This window comes from Schistocerca serialis, chromosome 8 (genome assembly GCF_023864345.2).
Source record: "Schistocerca serialis cubense isolate TAMUIC-IGC-003099 chromosome 8, iqSchSeri2.2, whole genome shotgun sequence".
Lineage (NCBI taxonomy): Eukaryota > Metazoa > Arthropoda > Insecta > Orthoptera > Acrididae > Schistocerca > Schistocerca serialis.
In genome coordinates, this window is record NC_064645.1 from 151823477 (window position 1) to 151850755 (window position 27279).

Sequence of the window (27279 nt, forward strand, 5' to 3'; positions counted from 1 at the left end):
CTATGCTGCACAATGTCCACCTTTCGAAGTATTGACAGACTCAGTTCTGCCATCCTCGGAATCGGAGAGGCTAGAGTACGGCAACTTTTCCTTTTTCTCTCCATTTAGCTCGGCAACAATATCCGTTATTGGACGGTTCTTTGTCTCCGGCAAGAAGAAGAATATGTAAACATTGCTGACAAGGCAGGAAACGGCGAACAGCCAATAGCAGCCATATATGTCTATCCAATAGAGGAGCACGACGTAGAATTTCAAAACTGTTGCATTGACCACTACAGCAGTAGTGAAACCTATGGAGAAAGCTACAGCCTGAGCATCCGAGGAGAACAGTTCAGTGGCGATGACGAAGAGCAACGATCCTATACCACAGGCGTTCAGGACCAAGGATAAGGATAATGAGGTGATAGGGATCCACCACAGCGAGGAGACGTCGTAACCGCTGCCCAAGGCGAAGAAGTACAGACCAACGGCCGTCAGGCATGTGGCCATGCCCGCATTAGAAGCCATGAGCAGTGGTCGCCGTCCGACGCGATCCACAAGCACTGAAGACAGGAAGGTCGCCAGGAGCTGTACTGCAGCCACCACCACTGCCGCCCACTGGGCAGACACAGTGGCGTCTGCTGCAGAGAACATCTCCACCACGTAGTTCAGTATCACCCCAGTGCCATCTAGATTCTGGTTCAGGATGAGGACAAGGAACGCAATAAACCCGAGGCGAGACGCACGGTCCCTGAAGAATTCGGCCACAGACATGCCTCCCTCAGTCGACTTCGACTCGACCTCGTATCTCATCAGTTTTAGTTCGCCCTCGACGTCGTGGCCGACAGGGCGGAACCAGCGCAGCGACTTCTCCGCTGCCTCAACTTTACCGCTCGACAGGAGATACCGTGGTGACTCTGGCAGGAAGAAGAAGCAGACCGTGTAGAGGACTGGCAAGCCGACAGCAACTGCACACACTTCCAGGTACGTGGCTACGGCGCCCACGATGTAGGCGAGCAGGATGCCAGCGTTGAAGAGGAGTGCGAAGAAGGTGCCTAGAGCTCCGCGCACGTGCTGCTGGGCTGCGTCGGCCATGTAGGCGTTTGCCACCACTGGGACAGCCCCCATCGCCATGCCGACCACCACACGACCAGCCAGCAGGGCTGCCAACCCTCGTGCCAGCAGGATGGCCACACCTCCCAGGGTCGCAGTGACGCCCACCAGGTAGCCAGCCGGCTTGAAGCCCCAGCAACGGCTCACCTGGCTGCTCAGCATGGGACCCACCGCCGAAGAAATGAGCGACGCACTCACCACCCATGAGCACTCTTGCGTGGTCAGTGGCCTGTCCAAGGCTGGTGGGCTATACTCTGTGCCGTTGGACTTCAGCACTGGGATGGCCACAGCTGCCCAGCCAACTGCGTATCCACAATTCAGCGAAATCAGGTGAGCTGTGGAAATAAGCAGTTTATTTAGAAGCAAATCGGTTATAAATTCCCTTTTAACTGTCATTAGTGTACTAAATTTCCTAGTCGCTTGTAAATTTAAGTATTAAGGCATAAGGACTTCCAGTCTGAAGGTGTGTACTGTTTTTGAACTTCCTTACGGACTAGCCAGTAATGCTCTTGGAAATTAGGTATCCAGTCATTAGGACAAAATCGCTCTGAGCACTATGGGACTTAACTTCTGAGGTCATCTGTCCCCCTCCTCACGACATTTCACCACAACTTTTATTGTGGAGTGCCACTACCCCAGTTTCTTCACTCAAGTTTCCGCATACCTCGTGTTACTAGCAAACACATGAGGGTTATTCAGAAAATAAGATCTGATAGGTCGTGAAATCTAAATGCCCGTGAAAATATGATCAAACTTTGTATCTATGTGTCAGGCAGTGTCTAGTATACCGTCACATCGCTCTCCGCATTCTGAGCACTCAGTGAGCACAAAGATGCCTGTAACAAGTGTCTCCCACGAAGTGTGGGTGTCCACTGTGAGGTTTCACCTGTAACGCACTTATTGTACATTTGTTCGTTACAGTTCTCGGCCGCACACTACAGCGGTAGCGTTCTCGATTTGAAGTGTAATAAATCACCGACCAGCGCAGACTTGGTTCCTTGAGATGCTGCTCACATGAACTGCATGAACTGCATGAACATTTTAGCACAAAAAACTAACTGCAGACTAGAGTGACCAAATGGCGGAAAGCACAGGCGGCTTCCTTCTATGATGAGGATATTGGAAAGTTGGTAGAACGCTATGATGAATGTCAAGTCGGAGCGGTGACTATGTAGTGAAGTAGCTGGAAGTTGCAGCTAACTGCTGCAAATAAAGTTTCGGTTTTCACTGAGGTTTCAGTTTCGTGACCAATCTGACATTACTTTCCAAATAGCCCGGGGGCGAGGCATAATTGCTTACGTTCAAATTTCCAGCAGTAAAGAATCAACGGAATTAGCACCTGACAACTACGTTGTGAGTAATGGCTTAGTCACAGTTTATGTCAGTTTTTATTCATTTACTTTTATTCGGAAAGTTCCGTAGTATCAAATTCAGGAACAAATCTCCAAGGTTATCGAACGTTTCAGTACATGACATTACAGCATAAAACTAACAGATAAAAATAAAATGTTTATGAAACCATAAAAAGTCAAGCCATAAGTTTCAGTAAACGCAGTTTACAATATAACGTAAGAATCAGCTTAATATTTCAAGGAACCCCTCAACAGAACAGGAATGACCCACGAGAAAACTTCAGTTTCGATTTGAAAACGCGTGGATTACTGCTAAGATTTTTTGAATGCTTGTGGTAGATTATTGAAAATGGATACAGCAGTATACTGCACACCTTTCTGCACAACAGTTTAGGAAGTCCGATCCAAACGCAGGTTTAATTTCTGCCGAGTAATAACTGAAAGTTGCTTATTCTTGGTAATAACCTAATATTGTTAACAAGAAACGATAATAAAGAATATATACATTGAGAGGACAATGTCAAAATACCCAGAGTAGGGAAGAGGGGTAGACAAGAGGTTTTCGAACTTACACCACTTATCGCCCGAACCGCCCGTTTCTGAGCCAAAAATATCCTTTTAGAATGGGTAGAGTTAGCCCAAAATACGATATCTTTTACTTCGTACAAGAGTGCGCACTACTTTCTAACTTTACGTTTGATGTGCGAAGGATAGACTGGTCTACTGACAGAAGTGAAAACACCTCCTGAAAAGTGCCTGGGTAAGTTAGTTGGCAAGATCATCTCTCACTGAAAGCAGAACTCCAGAGTCCACTGCTTTTGGAACACCCTAAAGATTTTAATTACTAACCCGTTCTTCGCATGATATTCTGCACCCAGTAGACTACTTAAGTATTGCTTTAATTAACCAAAGTTTTTACGATTGCCTTAAGGATTACTAGTTAGGCGAACCATTTCAATACTGCAGCTTGCGATGCAAACCCCATTACATGGACCATGTGTATTTGTCAATGGATTATCGAAGTCAAGCATCCTATTTCCCAGCGTTGGAAAGATCTGAATTCTATGTATTTTACACGATTCTGAACTTAACTTTGATGTTAGGATAAAATAGCCAGGAGTCAATATACTTTCTTGTATGTTTGTATCTAAGAGCAATGGCGTAATCGCTAGGCAACTTTTCAATACACCATGATTACATTGACTCATTTCCGAAACAGAACTCGGCTGAAAACCATTTAGCCGTATCGCTTTTCTAACACTACGATACACGTGATTTTATTACTCTACTGGTAACCTTCACACTGTATTCTTCGCGACGTCACTCATCGACAACCGACCCAGCTTATTGATCAAACTCCTCTCCATGCCCAACAACATCCCATCGAATTCTACCAAGCTAATTCCTGTACCGAGATTCTTAGTATCAGTGGCTTTAAGAAACCATTTTCTCGTACATTTCTATCAACGATAGATTTCCTTCATTAAGAATGAGTATTTCCATCTTTTCTAAGTACAGTGCTCCACTTTCCAAGGCACTACTTCCTGCTCCATGATATATTAATCGCACATGTCTAAGTTTATGTAACGATAAATGCTCAATGTGCGAGGAGGTAAGTGTGCACGAACTTTGAGATAAAAAACTTTCCCAGCGTACATATTGTTCCACAAAATTTCGGGCGAACTGTCGGATGTTTGCAACCTCCTGCCACAATATTTTGGCGCAGGGTCTTCTGGCCATCTTCAGGCGATACCTGAGGATCGGCGCAAGACTGCGCCGAAGTACTGTGGCAGGAAGTTGCAAACATCTGGCAGTTCGCCCGAAATTTTGTGGAACAATGTGCACGAACTATTAAATTATGGTTGGAGACATTGTCGATGAGACCAACAGTTTTTCATTACCAAACTTACCAAATTTAGGGAAAATCTGCATCATAGTCGTGTACTCCTTATACACTCCTGGAAATGGAAAAAAGAACACATTGACACCGGTGTGTCAGACCCACCATACTTGCTCCGGACACTGCGAGAGGGCTGTACAAGCAATGATCACACGCACGGCACAGCGGACACACCAGGAACCGCCGTGTTGGCCGTCGAATGGCGCTACCTGCGCAGCATTTGTGCACCGCCGCCGTCAGTGTCAGCCAGTTTGCCGTGGCATACGGACCTCCATCGCAGTCTTTAACACTGGTAGCATGCCGCGACAGCGTGGACGTGAACCGTATGTGCAGTTGACGGACTTTGAGCGAGGGCGTATAGTGGGCATGCGGGAGGCCGGGTGGACGTACCGCCGAATTGCTCAACACGTGGGGCGTGAGGTCTCCACAGTACATCGATGTTGTCGCCAGTGGTCGGCGGAAGGTGCACGTGCCCGTCGACCTGGGACCGGACCGCAGCGACGCACGGATGCACGCCAAGACCGTAGGATCCTACGCAGTGCTGTAGGGGACCGCACCGCCACTTCCCAGCAAATTAGGGACACTGTTGCTTCTGGGGTATCGGCGAGGACCATTCGCAACCGTCTCCATGAAGCTGGGCTACGGTCCCGCACACTGTTAGGCCGTCTTCCGCTCACGCCCCAACATCGTGCAGCCCGCCTCCAGTGGTGTCGCGACAGGCGTGAATGGAGGGACGAATGGAGACGTGTCGTCTTCAGCGATGAGAGTCGCTTCTGCCTTGGTGCCAATGATGGTCGTATGCGTGTTTGGCGCCGTGCAGGTGAGCGCCACAATCAGGACTGCATACGACCGAGGCACACAGGGCCAACACCCGGCATCATGGTGTGGGGAGCGATCTCCTACACTGGCCGTAACCTACTGGTAATCGTCGAGGGGACACTGAATAGTGCACGGTACATCCAAGCCGTCATCGAACCCATCGTTCTATCATCCCTAGACCGGCAAGGGAACTTGCTGTTCCAACAGGACAATGCACGTCCGCATGTATCCCGTGCCACCCAACGTGCTCTAGAAGGTATAAGTCAACTACCCTGGCCAGCAAGATCTCCGGATCTGTCCCCCATTGAGCATGTTTGGGACTGGATGAAGCGTCGTCTCACGCGGTCTGCACGTCCAGCACGAACGCTGGTCCAACTGAGGCGCCAGGTGGAAATGGCATGGCAAGCCGTTACACAGGACTACATCCAGCATCTCTACGATCGTCTCCATGGGAGAATAGCAGCCTGCATTGCTGCGAAAGGTGGATATACACTGTACTAGTGCCGACATTGTGCATGCTCTGTTGCCTGTGTCTATGTGCCTGTGGTTCTGTCAGTGTGATCATGTGATGTATCTGACCCCAGGAATGTGTCAGTAAAGTTTCCCCTTCCTGGGACAATGAATTCACGGTGTTCTTATTTCAATTTCCAGGAGTGTAGTATTTATTTCCGGCAGCTTTTCGTTTCACCAAGATACTTTGTTACAATACTGTGTGTATAATGTTTTACGAAACATTTTGGACATGCTGCACAACATCAGCTATTCGTATACTACATAAAAATACGTAGAAACATTTCTCATGAAGATATTTAGAGAATACCGTAGGGAAGACTGCGAATTATTTCCTGTAGCATGCTGGTATTGTTGACTTAACTAATCGGTTTGTGATTCCATACATTTAATATTGAAAACAATGGAATTTAACACAATGGCTCTTTCAACTATGATGGTAATAGTTTGAATGACGAAGGTTTTGTGATAAACGCAACCTTATACAAGGAAGTGCTAGTATACATACAAGGTGAACCAGAACTTCATAGGCGAACTGTCAGAGGTGGTAGTATGGACGATAACGTGGAAATATCTGGTAAATAGGGGCCGTTACTACTTCAGGAGCTATGAGCATTTTTCTTTTCGCTACTGTGGGCCTCATCTACCACCGGAGGAGTGCTTAAAGCTCTTAAGGTATGCACTTTCCAGTTCATGTTTCTTTACTTCTTGATCCACATTACCGCCCGTGAACGTTTGCCGGTGGAGTTCTGGTTCACCGCGTAAACCACAGTTACGCCACAAAACGAAAAAAACGATTGGCTTTGAGGAAAATTTACATATCGCAAAGTACCTATTATTATAATATTATTAGATGCAAATAGCAGGTTTGGGAAACCCATGATGTAACAATCTACAATGAAGGACTAAATACTAACGTGGTAGATCATGCAGAATGGAAAAGGCCTTTATTCCTTGTGAGATTGGCAGAAATAAAACATTCAACAAATCCATTAGAAGCCATTTCACTTTTATGCCGTGCATATGAAATGACAAGACTTCGGTGTGTCAACTTGTGGCACTGATGAAATGCATGCGATTTACATGCAAGACATTTTTGTGCTCTGGTTAAGCTGTTCAGGACTCAAATTTTCTAAATTGACGTGGTATACAAAAATAAAGAATGAAGACAGGGATGTCAATACTTGCACAGATTAAGATGACACTCGCTAAACCGTGCGAAATAAAAAAGGAATTGTGGAGATCGAAATGTCTACTTCCTGTTTTCCAATGGCAAATCTACAGACTGAACCTTCCTTATAGTACGTTAAGTATTGCTTGAAGTTATCTTCTGTTGTGCTTTGTTGCAATATTCCATGACATATCAATATCCCGACTGAGGCAAATACCTCTCTCGCCCGTGAGCGTCTGCAGAGGCATCCGACTGACCTTTGTAGAATTGAAGTGCGATCAGTAGATGCGAAAATGTGCGAACTTTGAGGACACATACGGTAAGGGGACTCATTATTTGCGAGCTGCATTTGCTTCTTAGTCTAGGCGTGGTATGCTCATGCTTACGAAACATTCCATGAACACCAGCGTACACTCGCTTGCAAGAAATTATGTGCATGTGGTGTACAGGCGCCTAAGTCACGGATTACAGTCATCGTTGAATGATACAGTTCAGTTATATATCCGGCAAGCATTAGCGTTTATGCTTAAAAAGATTTTAAAATGACCCTACGTTTTACGCACATCAGGAAATGTATATTACAAAAGAATGGCTATATCGCAGCAGTACACACTGAACGTTACATGGAAACTTTCACGAAGTTATTTTACTGTAATCAGATCTTGAGTAAACATTCCCTTACACAAATATATATTAGGTTGGTGCATAAGCTCTTAACGTTTTTGTTTTAATGTTGGCTGTCCTGTTGCTTTGGGCTTGTTTACCGATAGCCCTTATTTGTGGTTCACTGTTTCTATTTGAGTTTACAAATAGCAATTTAATTGGTGAAGTGGACGACGTAAGTGCCAAGTCGAGAAACCGGAACATTTCAGGTATTCTTTTCTTTGTATACTGTAGAGGTGTGAAAGCAGCAGAGGCAGCAACGAAGGTTTTCTCCTACATGTAGGCAAATACCATCCGACAGAGTTCGGCAAGGAAGTTTATTTCTCGTTTTAAGCAGGATCGCTTTGACAGTGACTCCACGCTCACGAAGAACCTTGGGGATAGGAAAGACCGTTTAAACTCATTAATCGACAATGATCCAAGGCAGTGTACTCGACAATTGTCAAATATGATTTGTCATCATTCCACCATCGTGGGACATTGGCCTGCAAAGAGGGAGGTACAAAACTCGGGCATATGGGCACCCCATGCTCTAAGTCAGGGGTGCTCAGACCGCCGATCACGATCGATCGGTCGATCGAAATCTATTTACGAGCCTCCTGTCAAAACCTTTCCCAGAAATCTAAATTAGGTATCTTTGTAAAAATAACGTTTTCTTGAAATAGTGTTTCGCTCGGTATTTGTATGCAGTAACACTGTCTCCATCTTGTCTCCATTTCCATTTCACCGCCTTTAACGCTTGCGCCAACATTTATGAAGATGCACATTTTAATTTTTATGTGCAGTGTCTTGAAAATTGAATAGTAGGCCCACAACTTTTGATGCATAGAACTACTTTTTATTATTTTGTGTAACTAAAATGGTTAATTTTGGTTACAGTGTTTAGTGCTAAAACCATGAATTTCCAAGTCAGTAGATGTTTAAATGTACTACATTGCTTGTAGATTTCACGCCTAAAAGCGTTTAGCATCCCTGCTGTAAGGCAGAATCACAAAAATCAGATGACCATATGTGCATCTGTTTGATCGTCGTCAATTGGCTCGCGAGCGACACCATTTCTATCCTCTAGATACCGATGATGAGAAATCGCGTCTTTGTGCCAATGCAAGGAAAAGGAAGAAATTGTTGAGCCTAAACAAAGCAGGGGTTCCCCGTACAAAGACCGGAATGCACCCACAATGGTTAACGTTACGCATCTGGTGGTGTCACGTACTACCAACTGCTTACCTGAGATGTAAGCAATACTGCTGACATTTGTTGCCAATTTCGACGTCTTGCAGACGCAGTCCAAGAACAACAACCAGATGGACTACATGAAGTCATGCTAATCCACGGTAACGCACACCCGCATTTTTACTGAACTGTCAAAACAGTAGACTTGAGTTGGGTATGCAATTTTTTCCATCTGATTTTGCGCCCTCAGATTTGCAACTTTTCCTCTATGTCTAACAACCTTCAATATGCTCCGAACATGGCTCAACGAGTTCTTCGCCTCAAGAACACGTCATTTCTACAGCTGCGGAAGCGTAAGTTATCCCTGCCTTTACAGAGTTAAGTACTGAAGGAAAATATATTACTGATGACTAAAGTCTTTTATATCTGTTGTTTATGTACGGTACCTTATGAGAAAAGATTACGAACTTGTGTACCAACCCTATAGTTCGACCGTACTATCTAAATGGTCAAGAAGTGTAGTCACTATCTTAAATATCGCATCTGCCGATTCACAACAGGAATGCTTACCCAAATTTATTATTTGTAGTGTGTTTCTCAAAATTTTCACAATACAAACATGAAACCATGAAGACGGATTGTTCATATTAGAGAGGAAGACCAATTTTTGAAAGAAGAAAGTAGTATGAGTTGACGTGTGAGCTCAAAAAGTTGTGTTTTAATTAATCCTCTGTTTCCCGATATTTTCGGTGTGTATATAATTTCTAATTTGTTTTCATATTTTTTTCGTCTCAGTTTGCAAGTGAATGTTCAGTGTAGCAACCATAAAAGATGAACTAAGTATTTTTTACGACTGTCACAAGACCATTTCACATCTTGTTTGACCAGGCAGTGGTCAGACTAAACGAGAAGGCTGCAATCTGTGACAATCTTCTCCCGTTGCTAACAATTGCTTTATATTTAGAACGCAACAGGAACGTTACACATAGTCCCGCACTCTCTTAGTCTGTCGACCATTGGTTGATCGAAAGCGATTAAGAGCGTTGTGAAACCCACTTGTGTGTCGCACGGAATAAAATATGACGCTCTCCATAGTACGTAGCTGTTTGCTAATCGTGTTTCAGCTGTAACTTACTATGACACTTGTTGAGCTATCGACAGCGTTATTTGTACTCTTACTACGATTGTCCAACAGGAATATGGCTAAAACTGGCCTCTCAAGCCTGCTTTTACCTATTTACAGGAGAATAGCTAGGAGAATTGCCAAGCTTCCTTCTATATAATATTCTCACTCAGTGGCTAAACTACAGCATGCTGAGCACGTTTGTCCAGCACACACCCACAGAGCTACAACAGTTAAATGTTCTGGTACTCCATACGAATGGTTTGACTTTAGCAACAACCAAAAGTATAGCACAGCCATCTCCTCTACTGCCTTTCCTACTTCCAATATCTACACGTTTGGAACAGGTAGATCACTTCCTTTAAGACTTATATTATCAACTAATCGCTCATTGGAACGGGACGTGGAGAACAGAATGCGTGGCGCTTATGTTGCATCTGGAAGTCTCCTACATCAGGTCTCCCTCTCTGCACCAGGCTAATCGTGTACCGAGCAGTAGTTGTTTCTACGCTGTTCTATGGTTGCGAATCCTGGGCACTGTGTAGCTGTGTATTTCAGAGCTTCAACCAATAGAAACTTAGATACATAATGAACATCAAATGGGATTTCTTCATACAATACTACTATTCTTGAGAGATCAAAGATGTATAGCATAGTATAGTAGCCACTGTTATTGGGCACCAGCGCAGAAGGATTGGGCATGTCCAGCGGATGAGATACTTGCTCGACAAATTTTGAGTAGTGAAGTGAGCAGTTAGAAGGCCCTGTAGTTCTCTGAAGCGCTAGAAGAACCAATTCAAGAAGAACCTAAAGAGTAAATATTGACAGAACTAATCCGTGCACAGAAGATGATAAATGGAAGACAACTACATCAACTGCTGTCTTACGTTTTGAGCAGCAACGTCGGAGGCAGGAAAATGAAAAACTTAAGAGGTGCAAACTTCCACCCTCATGCGTAAGGTGGCCACATGCTTTATGCCAAGATTGCTCTGCTAAGCCATAGAAGCCATCCTGAATATCTGAACTGTAATGCAATAATGGAAATGGAGAAGAAGAATGAAAATTCTGATGATGGTGTCTGCCGATGATGTACACTCTTTGACATAAAACTTGACCGGCGGCCGGCCGCTTCAGAGGCTAAGTCCGCGCCGATCGCGACATGGGACAAAAAAACTGGCCAACTCGCTAATTCTCTAAGTCCGGTTATCTGCACAATCTGGCAACACTGTAGACTGCGGCACTTCCTGGAGGAAAACTTGTCCCATGATAGAGAAACTCTAGGCTGATTACGCCTGTGGTCTAGCGGTAGCGTGCGTTGTTTCTGTTCATAATGTCAGTGGATCGAGAGCAGCTGGCATAAAATATTTTTATAGCCTCTTCTGTCTGAATGCTGAAGACGTGAATGTAATGGTAGCGCAGATTCAATCTATTTCGCTTTGTGACACACCGATATCAAAATTTTATCCAGTAACGATTTTGCGGCAGATTTCCTGCAGACTGTCCTCTGGACGCCGTATGCGACAAAGCTCCGGGATCCATTTGCTGGCTACTGGCAGCGGCCGTGGCGACAGCAGCGGCGCTGCACTCCCCCGTTCTTTATCGAAAGCGCCTGCTACCGCTCATCGCTTTTGATGATTTAAAACGCTTTATTATTAAATGTTGCTCCACAGAAAATTTCTACAATTTCCATTCACGCTCAAAAGCAACGGAGACAGACGCCCTGATTAGTAGGCGGGTATTATATTACATTAATCGGCAAGAGCTGAGTATGGCCCGAAATTAATTTTATAGACTGGGACGAAATTAAACCACCTCACTACATTCGATGAATTTATAAATGCTTCATACCTCGTTTCTTTTCCTTTCAAACTCAATTATTTGTGCAACTTTTGGTCAATGTTTGGATGTTTTCGTCAAGCCAGAGTGAGCGTCTGTGGTGTAAAGTGTATTACAGTTCTTGTTTCATTCCTTATGGTAAGTCTATGCGATAAACTGTGTGAATACCTTGCAATGCATGCTCTGTAGCAGTGCAGGAACACTGCACATTTGGAGTTCCATGTATGGGTTCATGAAGTATTTATTGTTGATCGGAAGTGATAGTTAAGGTCATCAGATTTAAACCAGAAAAATTTGTCGTTTTGAAGGTTTCAGAGAACGGAAAGGAATTGCTAACGCCGGTGTTAGAAAACGTCTACAGTTAAATGGTATTGCAAAAATTTAGAAGAAGGGAACTACATTAATGAACATGTGCACTTCATAAACAACCTTCTGACATGTTAGACCTATATGACGAACAAAGCTCAAATTTATATCGTTGACAGTCGGTTTGAATCTTTTCAGGGTCTATTTTACAGTGAAGCACCTTGGAATTTGCAAAGCAGAAATCCATGATATTAACTTAATTTACTAAGTCGAAATCGGACGAAGATTGATGTTTAAAGGCATTCTTCAGATTTCGCATAAGAAATTTTTACTAGCAGTTTGCACCTCCATTAATTAAAATGGAAAATAAAAGGTTGTACTCAGCGGCTTCTACCGTGATTCGGACTGCTATGTCTTATAGTACAAGCACTGCAACGCACAAGGGAACCTCTGAGCTAACGACACACTGGCGGCCAGAGGCGGAATATAGTCACTGTGATGTTGCCTGAACCTCAAAACGCAACCTTAAACACACGAACAGAGGAGGTGGAGATTACTGTTTTAACGTCCCGTCGACAACGATGTCATTAGAGACGGAGCACAAGCTCGGATTAGGGAAGGATGGGGAAGGAAATCGGCCGTGCCCTTCCTAAGGAACCATCCCGGCATTTGCCTGAAGCGATTTAGGGAAATCATTGAAAACCTAAATCAGGATGGCCGAGCGCGGGATTGCATCGTCGTCCTCCCGAATGCACACACAAACAGGTGTTACTTATGTGAAGAACGCCGTTCTTGGAGTCCAGAAATTAAATATACTTTCTAATTGTGTCATCTTGCAGTGGATTATATCGTACGAGTCTTCGATGTGGAAAACGAATGTCAAGTGAATTTAGCGAGGTAACGCCGACCTTCACCCGGAAGTAAATGCACTATCAGAGTGTTGACAAATACTTGCTACGACGCTGCCATTTCTAGGCTCTCTGACGAGGCAGCTCTTCAGCGAAATGCTTGCCGTGATTCTCCGATACGGTTCTTCAGAGTGGAGACGCGCGCGCACGTTTGGTTTTTATGCGGCGTTCTCCCCTGATGGTTTCTGACGTCGCCTTCTGGGCTATGTATACATATGAGACATTCAATTATCATTAATCCAGAATGATACAAGTTTCAGCTTCCGGCGTGGAAGAAGGCTGTTGACGCCGACATTATATCATTTCAACGTAGGGAAAGCAAAACGAATCATTCAATGTTTCTCATTCAACATAAAGCATGTGAGATAATTTTCCGTAACGTTCATAATCATCTAAAAATACAAACGAAGTAAAAATACACCGGAAGCTTATTCGAATTGAATATAACGCTTTGCACCTCGATGTCGAATTTGTCCACTTGCAATCTTTTGCAGCATACACATAGAATGTCATGATTACCACGAGAATGAAGAAATATGTTGGTAAGGATGGAAGCAAGAAGAGACGCAGTCAACAAATATTCTATTCCTCATGGCATTCATTTCATTTGACACGTAAGAAGAGGTAAAGCGGGAATTTACTTTCGTTAACACGAAAGATATGCCGCACATATTGATAACGAGGAAGTCTGCGTCTTCATACGTTTCCTCCTTGAAATCTGTATGCTCTATTATATACTAAGTAGCCCGATCATTGTTTCAGTAATGTTACCCTCTTGTTTGACCCCGTAACGATGAACAGATTCCAAATGCATGTCTCCCTTCCTGGGTTGTTTTTTGTGTTTTATTGCTTGGAATTCCTGAAGCAGACCACTGTGCCTTCCCCCCTCGTGGGTTAGGTCTCAAAACTAAACCGCTTTGTATCCAATGGCATAATTTATTCAGACAGCATCAGCATAAGACTATCAAACAAAGCCTTCCATTTACAGTTGCAGCACTCTAACCAGCACTGACCAAAGTGTAATCCACGGTCATGGTCCTAAATTACCAGCTGTCTGCTACTGTGGCAAAGTCCGTACTACACTGTCGATTCCGCAGCACCATTTTATCTGGTAACACTGTGTAGTTGCACAGTTGTGCTACCAGGTCTGTCCTCACACTGTCAACTTTATGTATCTCACTTCTCCTGTAGCGTAGATCACGAGGAGCCGAAGTAAATGAGTGTATTCTGCATGACGTAACATTCAGTATTCCCTTCTTTCATAGCCACTCTTCATGTGCATCGATACCAAATAGGAATGCGAAAACTCTTGCGAGTGAGAGAATGACAATAACAATCGTAACAAGAACAAGCAAATAATGAATGATGTTTATTCCAACGCAGAACGAGAATGGCTTTAAATATAAAAATCTGTATCTATATCTATATCCATATCTATTGATCTTTGAGTTGGCACAATGCAAATATATTCTTAGCATTTAGTTACTGAATTTAGTTCTGGATGTTTGCAGAGAAAAGGAAAAGTCGGTACTTCTCGCTAGTGTAATATAATGTGAACCAGCAACTACCCTTTCCTTAGAACACAACTCAAGCAGGTCCTCAAGTAGGTAGCAAGGCACTGCTGCATTCTGTTCCCTGACATTGCTCTGATGACGGTTAATGCAGATAGTTCCGATTATGAAATACAAAACGTATTGCAGGTTAGTTCCTAGGATAGTAACATTAAATTTGCGTTGTAGACGGCACATGAACGTGACGACTATCCATATTACTCATCAATATAAAAAGACAATATTTAGGGAATTTAGCAGGATTACTCAAAATGAATTCTGAAATTGGGTGACTGACTGCACAGGTGCTAAACGTCGTCAAGAGTATACGATGTCCTAGTCGCATTAGGAATATGAAGATCGTCTTCGACAGCTCGCAACTTTCACATTGCTATCTCCACCCTACTCCAGACAGCCCTCGGTGGAGTTGCACTACGTTGCCGATGTTATGGAAGGCCTTCAAACCGACAACAGACCACATATTGAAAAATACAAGCGAATTCTCTTGCAGCGTAAGCTTATTGTAACTAATCTAAAAATTATTGGAGAGGAACATTGTCCTATTCAAAAAAAGTAAAATGTTACACACTGTTGACGTCAAACGGACATTATCTATGTCCTGTCTTGTGTCCTACTCATCTATAATATCAAGTGTACTATGTAAATGATTATATATAATGGACGATAGGGTAATGCATTGATACCAGATGGTGGGGGCCGGCCGGTGTGGCCGTGCGGTTCTAGGCGCTTCAGTCTGGAACCGCGTGACCGCTACGGTCGCAGGTTCGAATCCTGCCTCGGGCATGGATGTGAGTGATGTCCTTAGGCTAGTTAGGTTTAAGTAGTTCTAAGTTCTAGGGGACTGATGGCCTTAGAAGTTAAGTCCCATAGTGCTCAGAGCCATTTGAACCATTTGAACTATTTAACACAAAATGACATTAAAAATTAAAGTTATTCACGAGCAGCTAGTTGAGAATATGTATGAACATTAAATGACACGACGAACTGAAATAATATGACGAAGAGTTCAGCGCTCACTGGGAATAGAGCCCCACACATATCGTTGTTGACTACACACAAAGAGACGTCAGCTACCGAATTTTTCTCCACCAGCTGCTCAGAATAGCATCTTGAACTTACAGTCATCTCGCAAATAGTTCTGTGTCTCACTGGGAGTTAAAAACGTCAGATATCGTTAGTGTTGACAACGAATGAAAATACATTAAAAATCAAAATTATTATCCACCAGCAGATAGGTGTTCTCATGATAGAGCTTGATAATGCATAATTAAATCTTTAGTGCTGGGCCAGGATTCGATCCCATTCACGCGTAATATGTGAAGGTGTTGAGGAATCTGCAGTTTTGAACAAACAACAAATTGTAGCCGAGCTGTATTGCCACGAAGGGATCAAATTCCGCGTTAAGGGCGGTCTGAGTTGCATTCCCAGTTTAGAACCAATTTTATCGACATACAGAAGCTCAAATAAAAGATGGAATAAGTGTCCTGTGACCATACATAGCGTTTGTGTCGTCACTTGAAATAAATAACTAGTATAAGAAAGGTTACTGGTGATAGAGTTTCTACATGTCGCCACTCCAGACTTTATTGTGGTTCAACCTACCGCCTACTTGGTAAAGAAGGAATATCATCTTTAATGTGAATTTTCAGACCACGCAGCCATTATATCTCCTCACTTGGTGTAGCCAGGAGAGAATGGAATCTGTCTCTCCCTATCTAAAATCATTGACGGAAGTGGGAATCGAACCCAGACCATAGGTATAACAACCTACCATCCGTCCAACAGACCACGAAATCCTCTTCTCTGCGAGTCATTTTTCTATCGTAACGCAGTTGCGCCACACTGGATGAGAATTCTGACACACAGGCTCCCTGTAGTAATTTGCAGCATGTTCAGTAAATTCATTTACTTGGTTGACCGAATCACCATGAACTAGCTGCCTCGGCTACCCAGTGCATACATTCGACTATTTTGTAATCACAGAAATAAAATCACGTAACTGCCACCTACACACAACTGCCAACAGTGTAGGATGCAGAAGTTTAAATAGGAAGTGTTCCTTTCCACTTGAGCTATTCTATTGCGCTATCTGTTACTAGAAAACGTCGTTCAGTCCAAAAGAAAAGCTGTAACTGTTTGTCTCTCAGAAGTCAAGGCCTGGCCATATGCATAATCTCACAGTGCTGTGGAATCCAAAAGTTCTGGAGGAATAGTTGCCGAGCTCTGGAGCTGCTGTAGCTACGTGTCAGCTTGTAGCATAGATAAGATGTCGCGAGTTCGAATACATTCAGTGCTACATTTTTTAAAACGCAATTCTGCTCTCTGCTGAAGGTATCAATCTAATGGAACTTTGAACATAATTCCCTTCACTTCTCAACCCAAAGTAGTCGCATGTGGAAAAAGGGCTAACTACTGTGACATTTTGTTCTATTCAGGTTTAATAGACAGCAGGCAGCAGATGCATCTCGAAGATGTGCAGGGAGAGCGCATCGTGCCATAATATGTCAGAAAAGTATTTTCTATATTAGCCGTCGTGTGGTAGTGATATTTTATTCTTCTTCAAACTTCGTTTGACAGCTTTAACTCAGAACAAGTTTTCTACATGCATGTAATCAATAAACTGCATGTGCATTGTCAGACTGTCATAGGTAACATCTGAGAATTCGCATATATCGTCGATGATTAATTTCTCTCTCATGTTTACTATTGTTTTAACAACACTAAAGGAAACCTTACGAAAATTGTGCACTGTATTATAAGAAATGAAATAAAACTAACCATGGTAACCTTACGACGAAAGTATCTGTACACAAGCATGCCTCTATCGACACGAATTAGTAAAATACTACTCACTTAGATTTTGATTGGGTCTGTGTTTAATTGGTATGCTGTGTCATACTCAAGAGGTATGCAAATGTGGCATTTCATAAATATAGTTACGTATTCCTAGAAACCCAAAATTTGCTTGTCAGCAGCGGAAAGAGGCCTTACCTGTTGTGCAGCATTGTAAGTTTTTCAACATTGCACTATGAGCTGAAAGCATTTTCTTGCGATTTCCTTATTGATGTTTGATCTGACTGCTTGTAGCTCTTTCACAGAAGGGATAAAAACGTTACAGTCAGTGAGACTGGAACTGCGAACCGGAACAGAGGCTTTTTCACATCTCTCTCTCTCTCTCTCTCTCTCTCTCTCTCTCTCTCTCTCTCACACACACACACACACACACACACACACACACACACACACACACACACACACACACACACACACACACACACACACACACACACACACACACATTCTTTTTTTATTTTTATTTGTATGTTGTGCTCGACTATCGGCGAGGCACGAAAACGCCTGTGAATGACTTTCTTAGTTTTGAGTACACTTACGAAAGAAATATAAAAACAACAATGAGAGTTACTGATTTATGATGCTCAGTTTGCAGTCAGTTCTGAGTATTATTAGTAACTACGCTCCAGTCCCTACACCTAGTTACAGAAAGCGAATGAGACGCATTACGTATTCCAGGCCGTAGCAGCCGTGACTTGGAGACACCAGCTATGGTCACTTCCCAGACCGCTGTAGGATCACATCGGTTCCTCTTCTTCCTGCTGGTACTGTAACTGAGATTTGGCAACAAGGCAATGTATGTTTGGCAACTCTGTGATCCACGAGTTACTTCCTGGTGTGCACGGAATTAAGCCTCAAAGTTCACTTGATTTTAGCTGTCATTTCCATTGAATAATCTGAGTTATTATCGCTTGCAGGGTAACAAAAGATTGAAAATTTACGGTTTCCAGCCCAGGAAAGTCGTTGCAGGTGGAAACAGCAACTAATCTCGACATTCAAATAGCGGTTTACGAGTTCTAGTTACTATTGCCCTCGTAATAGGGAGCTAAGACCCATACCTCCTCGCCAGCTCTGTGGTAACGTGCTGAGCTGTGAAAAAGCGTCTGTTCCGGTTCGCAGTTCCAGTCTCACTGACTGTAACGTTTTTATCCCTTCTGTGAAAGAGCTACAAGCAGTCAGATCAAACATCAATAAGGAAATCGCAAGAAAATGCTTTCAGCTCATAGTGCAATGTTGAAAAACTTACAATGCTGCACAACAGGTAAGGCCTCTTTCCGCTGCTGACAAGCAAATTTTGGTTTTCTAGGAATACGTAACTATATTTATGAAATGCCACATTTGCATACCTCTTGAGTATGACACAGCATACCAATTAAACACAGACCCAATCAAAATCTAAGTGAGTAGTATTTTACTAATTCGTGTCGATAGAGGCATGCTTGTGTACAGATACTTTCGTCGTAAGGTTACCATGGTTAGTTTTATTTCATTTCTTATAATACAGTGCACAATTTTCGTAAGGTTTCCTTTAGTGGTGTTAAAACAATAGTAAACATGAGAGAGAAATTAATCATCAACGATATATGCGAATTCTCAGATTTTACCTATGACAGTCTGACAATGCACATGCAGTTTATTGATTACATGCATGTAGAAAACTTGTTCTGAGTTAAAGCTGTCAAACGAAGTTTGAAGAAGAATAAAATATCACTACCACACGACGGCTAATATAGAAAATACTTTTCTGACATATTATGGCACGATGCGCTCTCCCTGCACATCTTCGAGATGCATCTGCTGCCTGCTGTCTATTAAACCTGAATAGAACAAAATGTCACAGTAGTTAGCCCTTTTTCCACATGCGACTACTTTGGGTTGAGAAGTGAAGGGAATTATGTTCAAAGTTCCATTAGATTGATACCTTCAGCAGAGAGCAGAATTGCGTTTTAAAAAATGTAGCACTGAATGTATTCGAACTCGCGACATCTTATCTATGCTACAAGCTGACACGTAGCTACAGCAGCTCCAGAGCTCGGCAACTATTCCTCCAGAACTTTTGGATTCCACAGCACTGTGAGATTATGCATATGGCCAGGCCTTGACTTCTGAGAGACAAACAGTTACAGCTTTTCTTTTGGACTGAACGACGTTTTCTAGTAACAGATAGCGCAATAGAATAGCTCAAGTGGAAAGGAACACTTCCTATTTAAACTTCTGCATCCTACACTGTTGGCAGTTGTGTGTAGGTGGCAGTTACGTGATTTTATTTCTGTGATTACAAAATAGTCGAATGTATGCACTGGGTAGCCGAGGCAGCTAGTTCATGGTGATTCGGTCAACCAAGTAAATGAATTTACTGAACATGCTGCAAATTACTACAGGGAGCCTGTGTGTCAGAATTCTCATCCAGTGTGGCGCAACTGCGTTACGATAGAAAAATGACTCGCAGAGAAGAGGATTTCGTGGTCTGTTGGACGGATGGTAGGTTGTTATACCTATGGTCTGGGTTCGATTCCCACTTCCGTCAATGATTTTAGATAGGGAGAGACAGATTCCATTCTCTCCTGGCTACACCAAGTGAGGAGATATAATGGCTGCGTGGTCTGAAAATTCACATTAAAGATGATATTCCTTCTTTACCAAGTAGGCGGTAGGTTGAACCACAATAAAGTCTGGAGTGGCGACATGTAGAAACTCTATCACCAGTAACATTTCTTATACTAGTTATTTATTTCAAGTGACGACACAAACGGTATGTATGGTCACAGGACACTTATTCCATCTTTTATTTGAGCTTCTGTATGTCGATAAAATTGGTTCTAAACTGGGAATGCAACTCAGACCGCCCTTAACGCGGAATTTGATCCCTTCGTGGCAATACAGCTCGGCTACAATTTGTTGTTTGTTCAAAACTGCAGATTCCTCAACACCTTCACATATTACGCGTGAATGGGATCGAATCCTGGCCCAGCACTAAAGATTTAATTATGCATTATCAAGCTCTATCATGAGAACACCTATCTGCTGGTGGATAATAATTTTGATTTTTAATGTATTTTCATTCGTTGTCAACACTAACGATATCTGACGTTTTTAACTCCCAGTGAGACACAGAACTATTTGCGAGATGACTGTAAGTTCAAGATGCTATTCTGAGCAGCTGGTGGAGAAAAATTCGGTAGCTGACGTCTCTTTGTGTGTAGTCAACAACGATATGTGTGGGGCTCTATTCCCAGTGAGCGCTGAACTCTTCGTCATATTATTTCAGTTCGTCGTGTCATTTAATGTTCATACATATTCTCAACTAGCTGCTCGTGAATAACTTTAATTTTTAATGTCATTTTGTGTTAAATAGTTCAAATGGTTCAAATGGCTCTGAGCACTATGGGACTTAACTTCTAAGGCCATCAGTCCCCTAGAACTTAGAACTACTTAAACCTAACTAGCCTAAGGACATCACTCACATCCATGCCCGAGGCAGGATTCGAACCTGCGACCGTAGCGGTCACGCGGTTCCAGACTGAAGCGCCTAGAACCGCACGGCCACACCGGCCGGCCCCCACCATCTGGTATCAATGCATTACCCTATCGTCCATTATATATAATCATTTACATAGTACACTTGATATTATAGATGAGTAGGACACAAGACAGGACATAGATAATGTCCGTTTGACGTCAACAGTGTGTAACATTTTACTTTTTTTGAATAGGACAATGTTCCTCTCCAATAATTTTTAGATTAGTTACAATAAGCTTACGCTGCAAGAGAATTCGCTTGTATTTTTCAATATGTGGTCTGTTGTCGGTTTGAAGGCCTTCCATAACATCGGCAACGTAGTGCAACTCCACCGAGGGCTGTCTGGAGTAGGGTGGAGATAGCAATGTGAAAGTTGCGAGCTGTCGAAGACGATCTTCATATTCCTAATGCGACTAGGACATCGTATACTCTTGACGACGTTTAGCACCTGTGCAGTCAGTCACCCAATTTCAGAATTCATTTTGAGTAATCCTGCTAAATTCCCTAAATATTGTCTTTTTATATTGATGAGTAATATGGATAGTCGTCACGTTCATGTGCCGTCTACAACGCAAATTTAATGTTACTATCCTAGGAACTAACCTGCAATACGTTTTGTATTTCATAATCGGAACTATCTGCATTAACCGTCATCAGAGCAATGTCAGGGAACAGAATGCAGCAGTGCCTTGCTACCTACTTGAGGACCTGCTTGAGTTGTGTTCTAAGGAAAGGGTAGTTGCTGGTTCACATTATATTACACTAGCGAGAAGTACCGACTTTTCCTTTTCTCTGCAAACATCCAGAACTAAATTCAGTAACTAAATGCTAAGAATATATTTGCATTGTGCCAACTCAAAGATCAATAGATATGGATATAGATATAGATACAGATTTTTATATTTAAAGCCATTCTCGTTCTGCGTTGGAATAAACATCATTCATTATTTGCTTGTTCTTGTTACGATTGTTATTGTCATTCTCTCACTCGCAAGAGTTTTCGCATTCCTATTTGGTATCGATGCACATGAAGAGTGGCTATGAAAGAAGGGAATACTGAATGTTACGTCATGCAGAATACACTCATTTACTTCGGCTCCTCGTGATCTACGCTACAGGAGAAGTGAGATACATAAAGTTGACAGTGTGAGGACAGACCTGGTAGCACAACTGTGCAACTACACAGTGTTACCAGATAAAATGGTGCTGCGGAATCGACAGTGTAGTACGGACTTTGCCACAGTAGCAGACAGCTGGTAATTTAGGACCATGACCGTGGATTACACTTTGGTCAGTGCTGGTTAGAGTGCTGCAACTGTAAATGGAAGGCTTTGTTTGATAGTCTTATGCTGATGCTGTCTGAATAAATTATGCCATTGGATACAAAGCGGTTTAGTTTTGAGACCTAACCCACGAGGGGGGAAGGCACAGTGGTCTGCTTCAGGAATTCCAAGCAATAAAACACAAAAAACAACCCAGGAAGGGAGACATGCATTTGGAATCTGTTCATCGTTACGGGGTCAAACAAGAGGGTAACATTACTGAAACAATGATCGGGCTACTTAGTATATAATAGAGCATACAGATTTCAAGGAGGAAACGTATGAAGACGCAGACTTCCTCGTTATCAATATGTGCGGCATATCTTTCGTGTTAACGAAAGTAAATTCCCGCTTTACCTCTTCTTACGTGTCAAATGAAATGAATGCCATGAGGAATAGAATATTTGTTGACTGCGTCTCTTCTTGCTTCCATCCTTACCAACATATTTCTTCATTCTCGTGGTAATCATGACATTCTATGTGTATGCTGCAAAAGATTGCAAGTGGACAAATTCGACATCGAGGTGCAAAGCGTTATATTCAATTCGAATAAGCTTCCGGTGTATTTTTACTTCGTTTGTATTTTTAGATGATTATGAACGTTACGGAAAATTATCTCACATGCTTTATGTTGAATGAGAAACATTGAATGATTCGTTTTGCTTTCCCTACGTTGAAATGATATAATGTCGGCGTCAACAGCCTTCTTCCACGCCGGAAGCTGAAACTTGTATCATTCTGGATTAATGATAATTGAATGTCTCATATGTATACATAGCCCAGAAGGCGACGTCAGAAACCATCAGGGGAGAACGCCGCATAAAAACCAAACGTGCGCGCGCGTCTCCACTCTGAAGAACCGTATCGGAGAATCACGGCAAGCATTTCGCTGAAGAGCTGCCTCGTCAGAGAGCCTAGAAATGGCAGCGTCGTAGCAAGTATTTGTCAACACTCTGATAGTGCATTTACTTCCGGGTGAAGGTCGGCGTTACCTCGCTAAATTCACTTGACATTCGTTTTCCACATCGAAGACTCGTACGATATAATCCACTGCAAGATGACACAATTAGAAAGTATATTTAATTTCTGGACTCCAAGAACGGCGTTCTTCACATAAGTAACACCTGTTTGTGTGTGCATTCGGGAGGACGACGATGCAATCCCGCGCTCGGCCATCCTGATTTAGGTTTTCAATGATTTCCCTAAATCGCTTCAGGCAAATGCCGGGATGGTTCCTTAGGAAGGGCACGGCCGATTTCCTTCCCCATCCTTCCCTAATCCGAGCTTGTGCTCCGTCTCTAATGACATCGTTGTCGACGGGACGTTAAAACAGTAATCTCCACCTCCTCTGTTCGTGTGTTTAAGGTTGCGTTTTGAGGTTCAGGCAACATCACAGTGACTATATTCCGCCTCTGGCCGCCAGTGTGTCGTTAGCTCAGAGGTTCCCTTGTGCGTTGCAGTGCTTGTACTATAAGACATAGCAGTCCGAATCACGGTAGAAGCCGCTGAGTACAACCTTTTATTTTCCATTTTAATTAATGGAGGTGCAAACTGCTAGTAAAAATTTCTTATGCGAAATCTGAAGAATGCCTTTAAACATCAATCTTCGTCCGATTTCGACTTAGTAAATTAAGTTAATATCATGGATTTCTGCTTTGCAAATTCCAAGGTGCTTCACTGTAAAATAGACCCTGAAAAGATTCAAACCGACTGTCAACGATATAAATTTGAGCTTTGTTCGTCATATAGGTCTAACATGTCAGAAGGTTGTTTATGAAGTGCACATGTTCATTAATGTAGTTCCCTTCTTCTAAATTTTTGCAATACCATTTAACTGTAGACGTTTTCTAACACCGGCGTTAGCAATTCCTTTCCGTTCTCTGAAACCTTCAAAACGACAAATTTTTCTGGTTTAAATCTGATGACCTTAACTATCACTTCCGATCAACAATAAATACTTCATGAACCCATACATGGAACTCCAAATGTGCAGTGTTCCTGCACTGCTACAGAGCATGCATTGCAAGGTATTCACACAGTTTATCGCATAGACTTACCATAAGGAATGAAACAAGAACTGTAATACACTTTACACCACAGACGCTCACTCTGGCTTGACGAAAACATCCAAACATTGACCAAAAGTTGCACAAATAATTGAGTTTGAAAGGAAAAGAAACGAGGTATGAAGCATTTATAAATTCATCGAATGTAGTGAGGTGGTTTAATTTCGTCCCAGTCTATAAAATTAATTTCGGGCCATACTCAGCTCTTGCCGATTAATGTAATATAATACCCGCCTACTAATCAGGGCGTCTGTCTCCGTTGCTTTTGAGCGTGAATGGAAATTGTAGAAATTTTCTGTGGAGCAACATTTAATAATAAAGCGTTTTAAATCATCAAAAGCGATGAGCGGTAGCAGGCGCTTTCGATAAAGAACGGGGGAGTGCAGCGCCGCTGCTGTCGCCACGGCCGCTGCCAGTAGCCAGCAAATGGATCCCGGAGCTTTGTCGCATACGGCGTCCAGAGGAGGACAGTCTGCAGGAAATCTGCCGCAAAATCGTTACTGGATAAAATTTTGATATCGGTGTGTCACAAAGCGAAATAGATTGAATCTGCGCTACCATTACATTCACGTCTTCAGCATTCAGACAGAAGAGGCTATAAAAATATTTTATGCCAGCTGCTCTCGATCCACTGACATTATGAACAGAAACAACGCACGCTACCGCTAGACCACAGGCGTAATCAGCCTAGAGTTTCTCTATCATGGGACAAGTTTTCCTCCAGGAAGTGCCGCAGTCTACAGTGTTGCCAGATTGTGCAGATAACCGGACTTAGAGAATTAGCGAGTTGGCCAGTTTTTTTGTCCCATGTCGCGATCGGCGCGGACTTAGCCTCTGAAGCGGCCGGCCGCCGGTCAAGTTTTATGTCAAAGAGTGTACCTACTTATTGACGAGTTGCTCTTACATATGGAAATATGAACACTCAGCTGAGCAGACATTAATACGATTTCGATTAATGTGACTCTCCTACAGTTAAAGGTGGTTGTGTTAATTACGTTGAGAATACGGCGAACTTGACATTTTATAAATATTACAACGCACCACAATCTTCTCTTGAGCTAATATGAGTAACAGATTCTGCTCTTACAGGCAAAATTTTAGCCAAATGAAATTTATAGAAAATACACAGGGATCCAGTATTAGAGTGCTAGTTTGAAAGAGCTTTAGAAAATTTTCAGAAGGGATAGGTAACATGCTTCGGTTTACTGTAATCCTTGGGCGATGTAGCAACCAAGGAACTATTCTAGTTGCTGTGTGGAATTTATGCGTCTGATTTTGCTATCGTCTGCCCAAAGGACAGAAATGCGAGATCTATCACACAACCGGCTTAACGTCTCACCCAATCTGCTGACAATAATAATATACCGAAAAAAAAACAATGGATAACTCAGGAACTGCTAGACGACAATCTAATACCCTTTCCAAGAGGAAGGGCACCAGAGGCATTTTACATTGTGGTTGATAATGAACGCAAGACAAACATCTGGACACGATCGTAGGATTTGTCGACCTGAAAAAAAGCTGAACGAAGTAAAATGGTCATGGTGTTTAAAATCCTGAGAAAAATAAGAGTGAGCTCTAAGGCAAATACAACGTGCACAAGAACAAAAAGTGATCCATAAGAATGGAAGACTACGATCTGTGTGCTGGGCGTACGACGGAAGTACACATTCGCCCCTACTGTTCAGTCCTTACATCGAACCATCAGTGACCGAAATAACAAGGCACAACACTGTGATTAATGCTGAAGATGGAAGGTAGAAATGATGCACTCAGCAAAAGGGATAATTGCCTGATGTGTTGAATGGAATGAACAGTCAACAGAATATGGTCTGAGAGTAAATGGAAGAAAGAGGGAAGTGACTAGTAGAAATGACAGCAGCGATAAACTTATTAGAATTGGTGACTACGTAACAGGCGATGTTAAGTAATGCTGCTACCTTTGAGGAAAAGTAACGTATGACGAAGCAAGAACGATACTAAAAGCAGATTAGCACAGGCAAAGAGCACTTCTGCCGAAGAGGAGTCTGCTGGTATCGAACGTCGGCCTTAATCTGACGAGAGAGAGGCACGAATACAGCTAGTTTTAAGACTTTGTAAGATTGGTCGATTTTCCAGAAGCGAGAATGTTTTAGATGGGATGCTACAGATGTTTAAAATCGGGTTGACAGGTGTGATAAGCAACAAGGAGGCTCTCCGTAGAACTGGGAAAGACAGGAGCATATGGGGAACAATGGCAAGAAGGGATAGGATTGTAGGACACGTGTTAAGACATCGGGGAATAACTGAGTACTAGAGGGAACCAGAGCAAAAAAAGGAGACGAGTACAAAGATTAACATTTACAAACAACTGCAGTATGTTTTCAGTGGTATTGTATGAATATGTTGGCACAAGAGGAATTCGTAACGCACCGTTTCGAACCGGTCAGAAGTCTTTACTCAAAAAGCTGCATTTTTTTAAGTGCGGCACATAGGTGTGTCCTCTCGGCAGAGCAGCAGCCCTTCTCGACTAATTGATAGGTACGAGCACTGTGACAGTGCTAGTTTGACCGCCTTTTTTCGTCCGAGACCTCCCACCGACTCTTGATTCAGTGCCTAACAGTGAGGTGATGGCATTTGAGGGAGGGTACGTTGTAACGAAATCTTTCTGACGTACGCAAGCTAAGATGACTGTTTCCAGCCTTCAGCCAACTGCTGCAGCACTCCAGGGCGCCCTCTTCCAACTCCCGTCGGTTATAGGGTAGAGAATGGAACCTACCGAGTAGAGCTTTATCCATTTACAAAACGGGGAGGTAACATTCTCTCTCATTTAAGTTTCCGCCTTTTCTCTGACTATTTTGATTAACTATAGAACTGACGGCGTATTATTACTGGAACTGCTATCCACCAGCATGCACCTGGGGAGGCTGTTCTTACCAACGAAGGCTGCGAGCAGCTGCGTCGCTACGCTGGTCGCATTCTTGTCAGGCGTCGTGGTGCCCGCCTCCGCTTCCTTCCCGCTTCTCTCCTGCGACAGCTCTTCGAGTTCGCCGAAGAAAGTGATGCTGTCCGTCGGCGCACCTGCGGGGGTTTCCTCTTCATGTCCTTCCGGCAT

General features: G+C 43.0%; 1 protein-coding gene across 1 annotated transcript; it reads right to left on the reverse strand.

Annotated features, from left to right (window-relative positions):
• Positions 1 to 27279, reverse strand: LOC126416895 (facilitated trehalose transporter Tret1-like). The gene is made up of 2 exons (XM_050084779.1): positions 27102 to 27279; positions 1 to 1427 (listed from the first exon to the last, which is right to left on the reverse strand). The coding sequence occupies exons 1-2, from the start codon at positions 27277 to 27279 to the stop codon at positions 1 to 3; spliced, it is 1605 nt and encodes a 534-aa protein (XP_049940736.1).

What these genes read in the sequence shown, in the direction of transcription:
- LOC126416895 (XM_050084779.1), bottom strand. Translation starts at nt 27,279, where the DNA reads ATGCCGGAAGGACATGAAGAGGAAACCCCCGCAGGTGCGCCGACGGAC. An exon ending in GCTGCTCGCAGCCTTCGTTG is followed by an intron (nt 1,428 to 27,101) that starts GTAAGAACAGCC and finishes TTATTTCCACAG; the next exon opens with CTCACCTGATTTCGCTGAAT.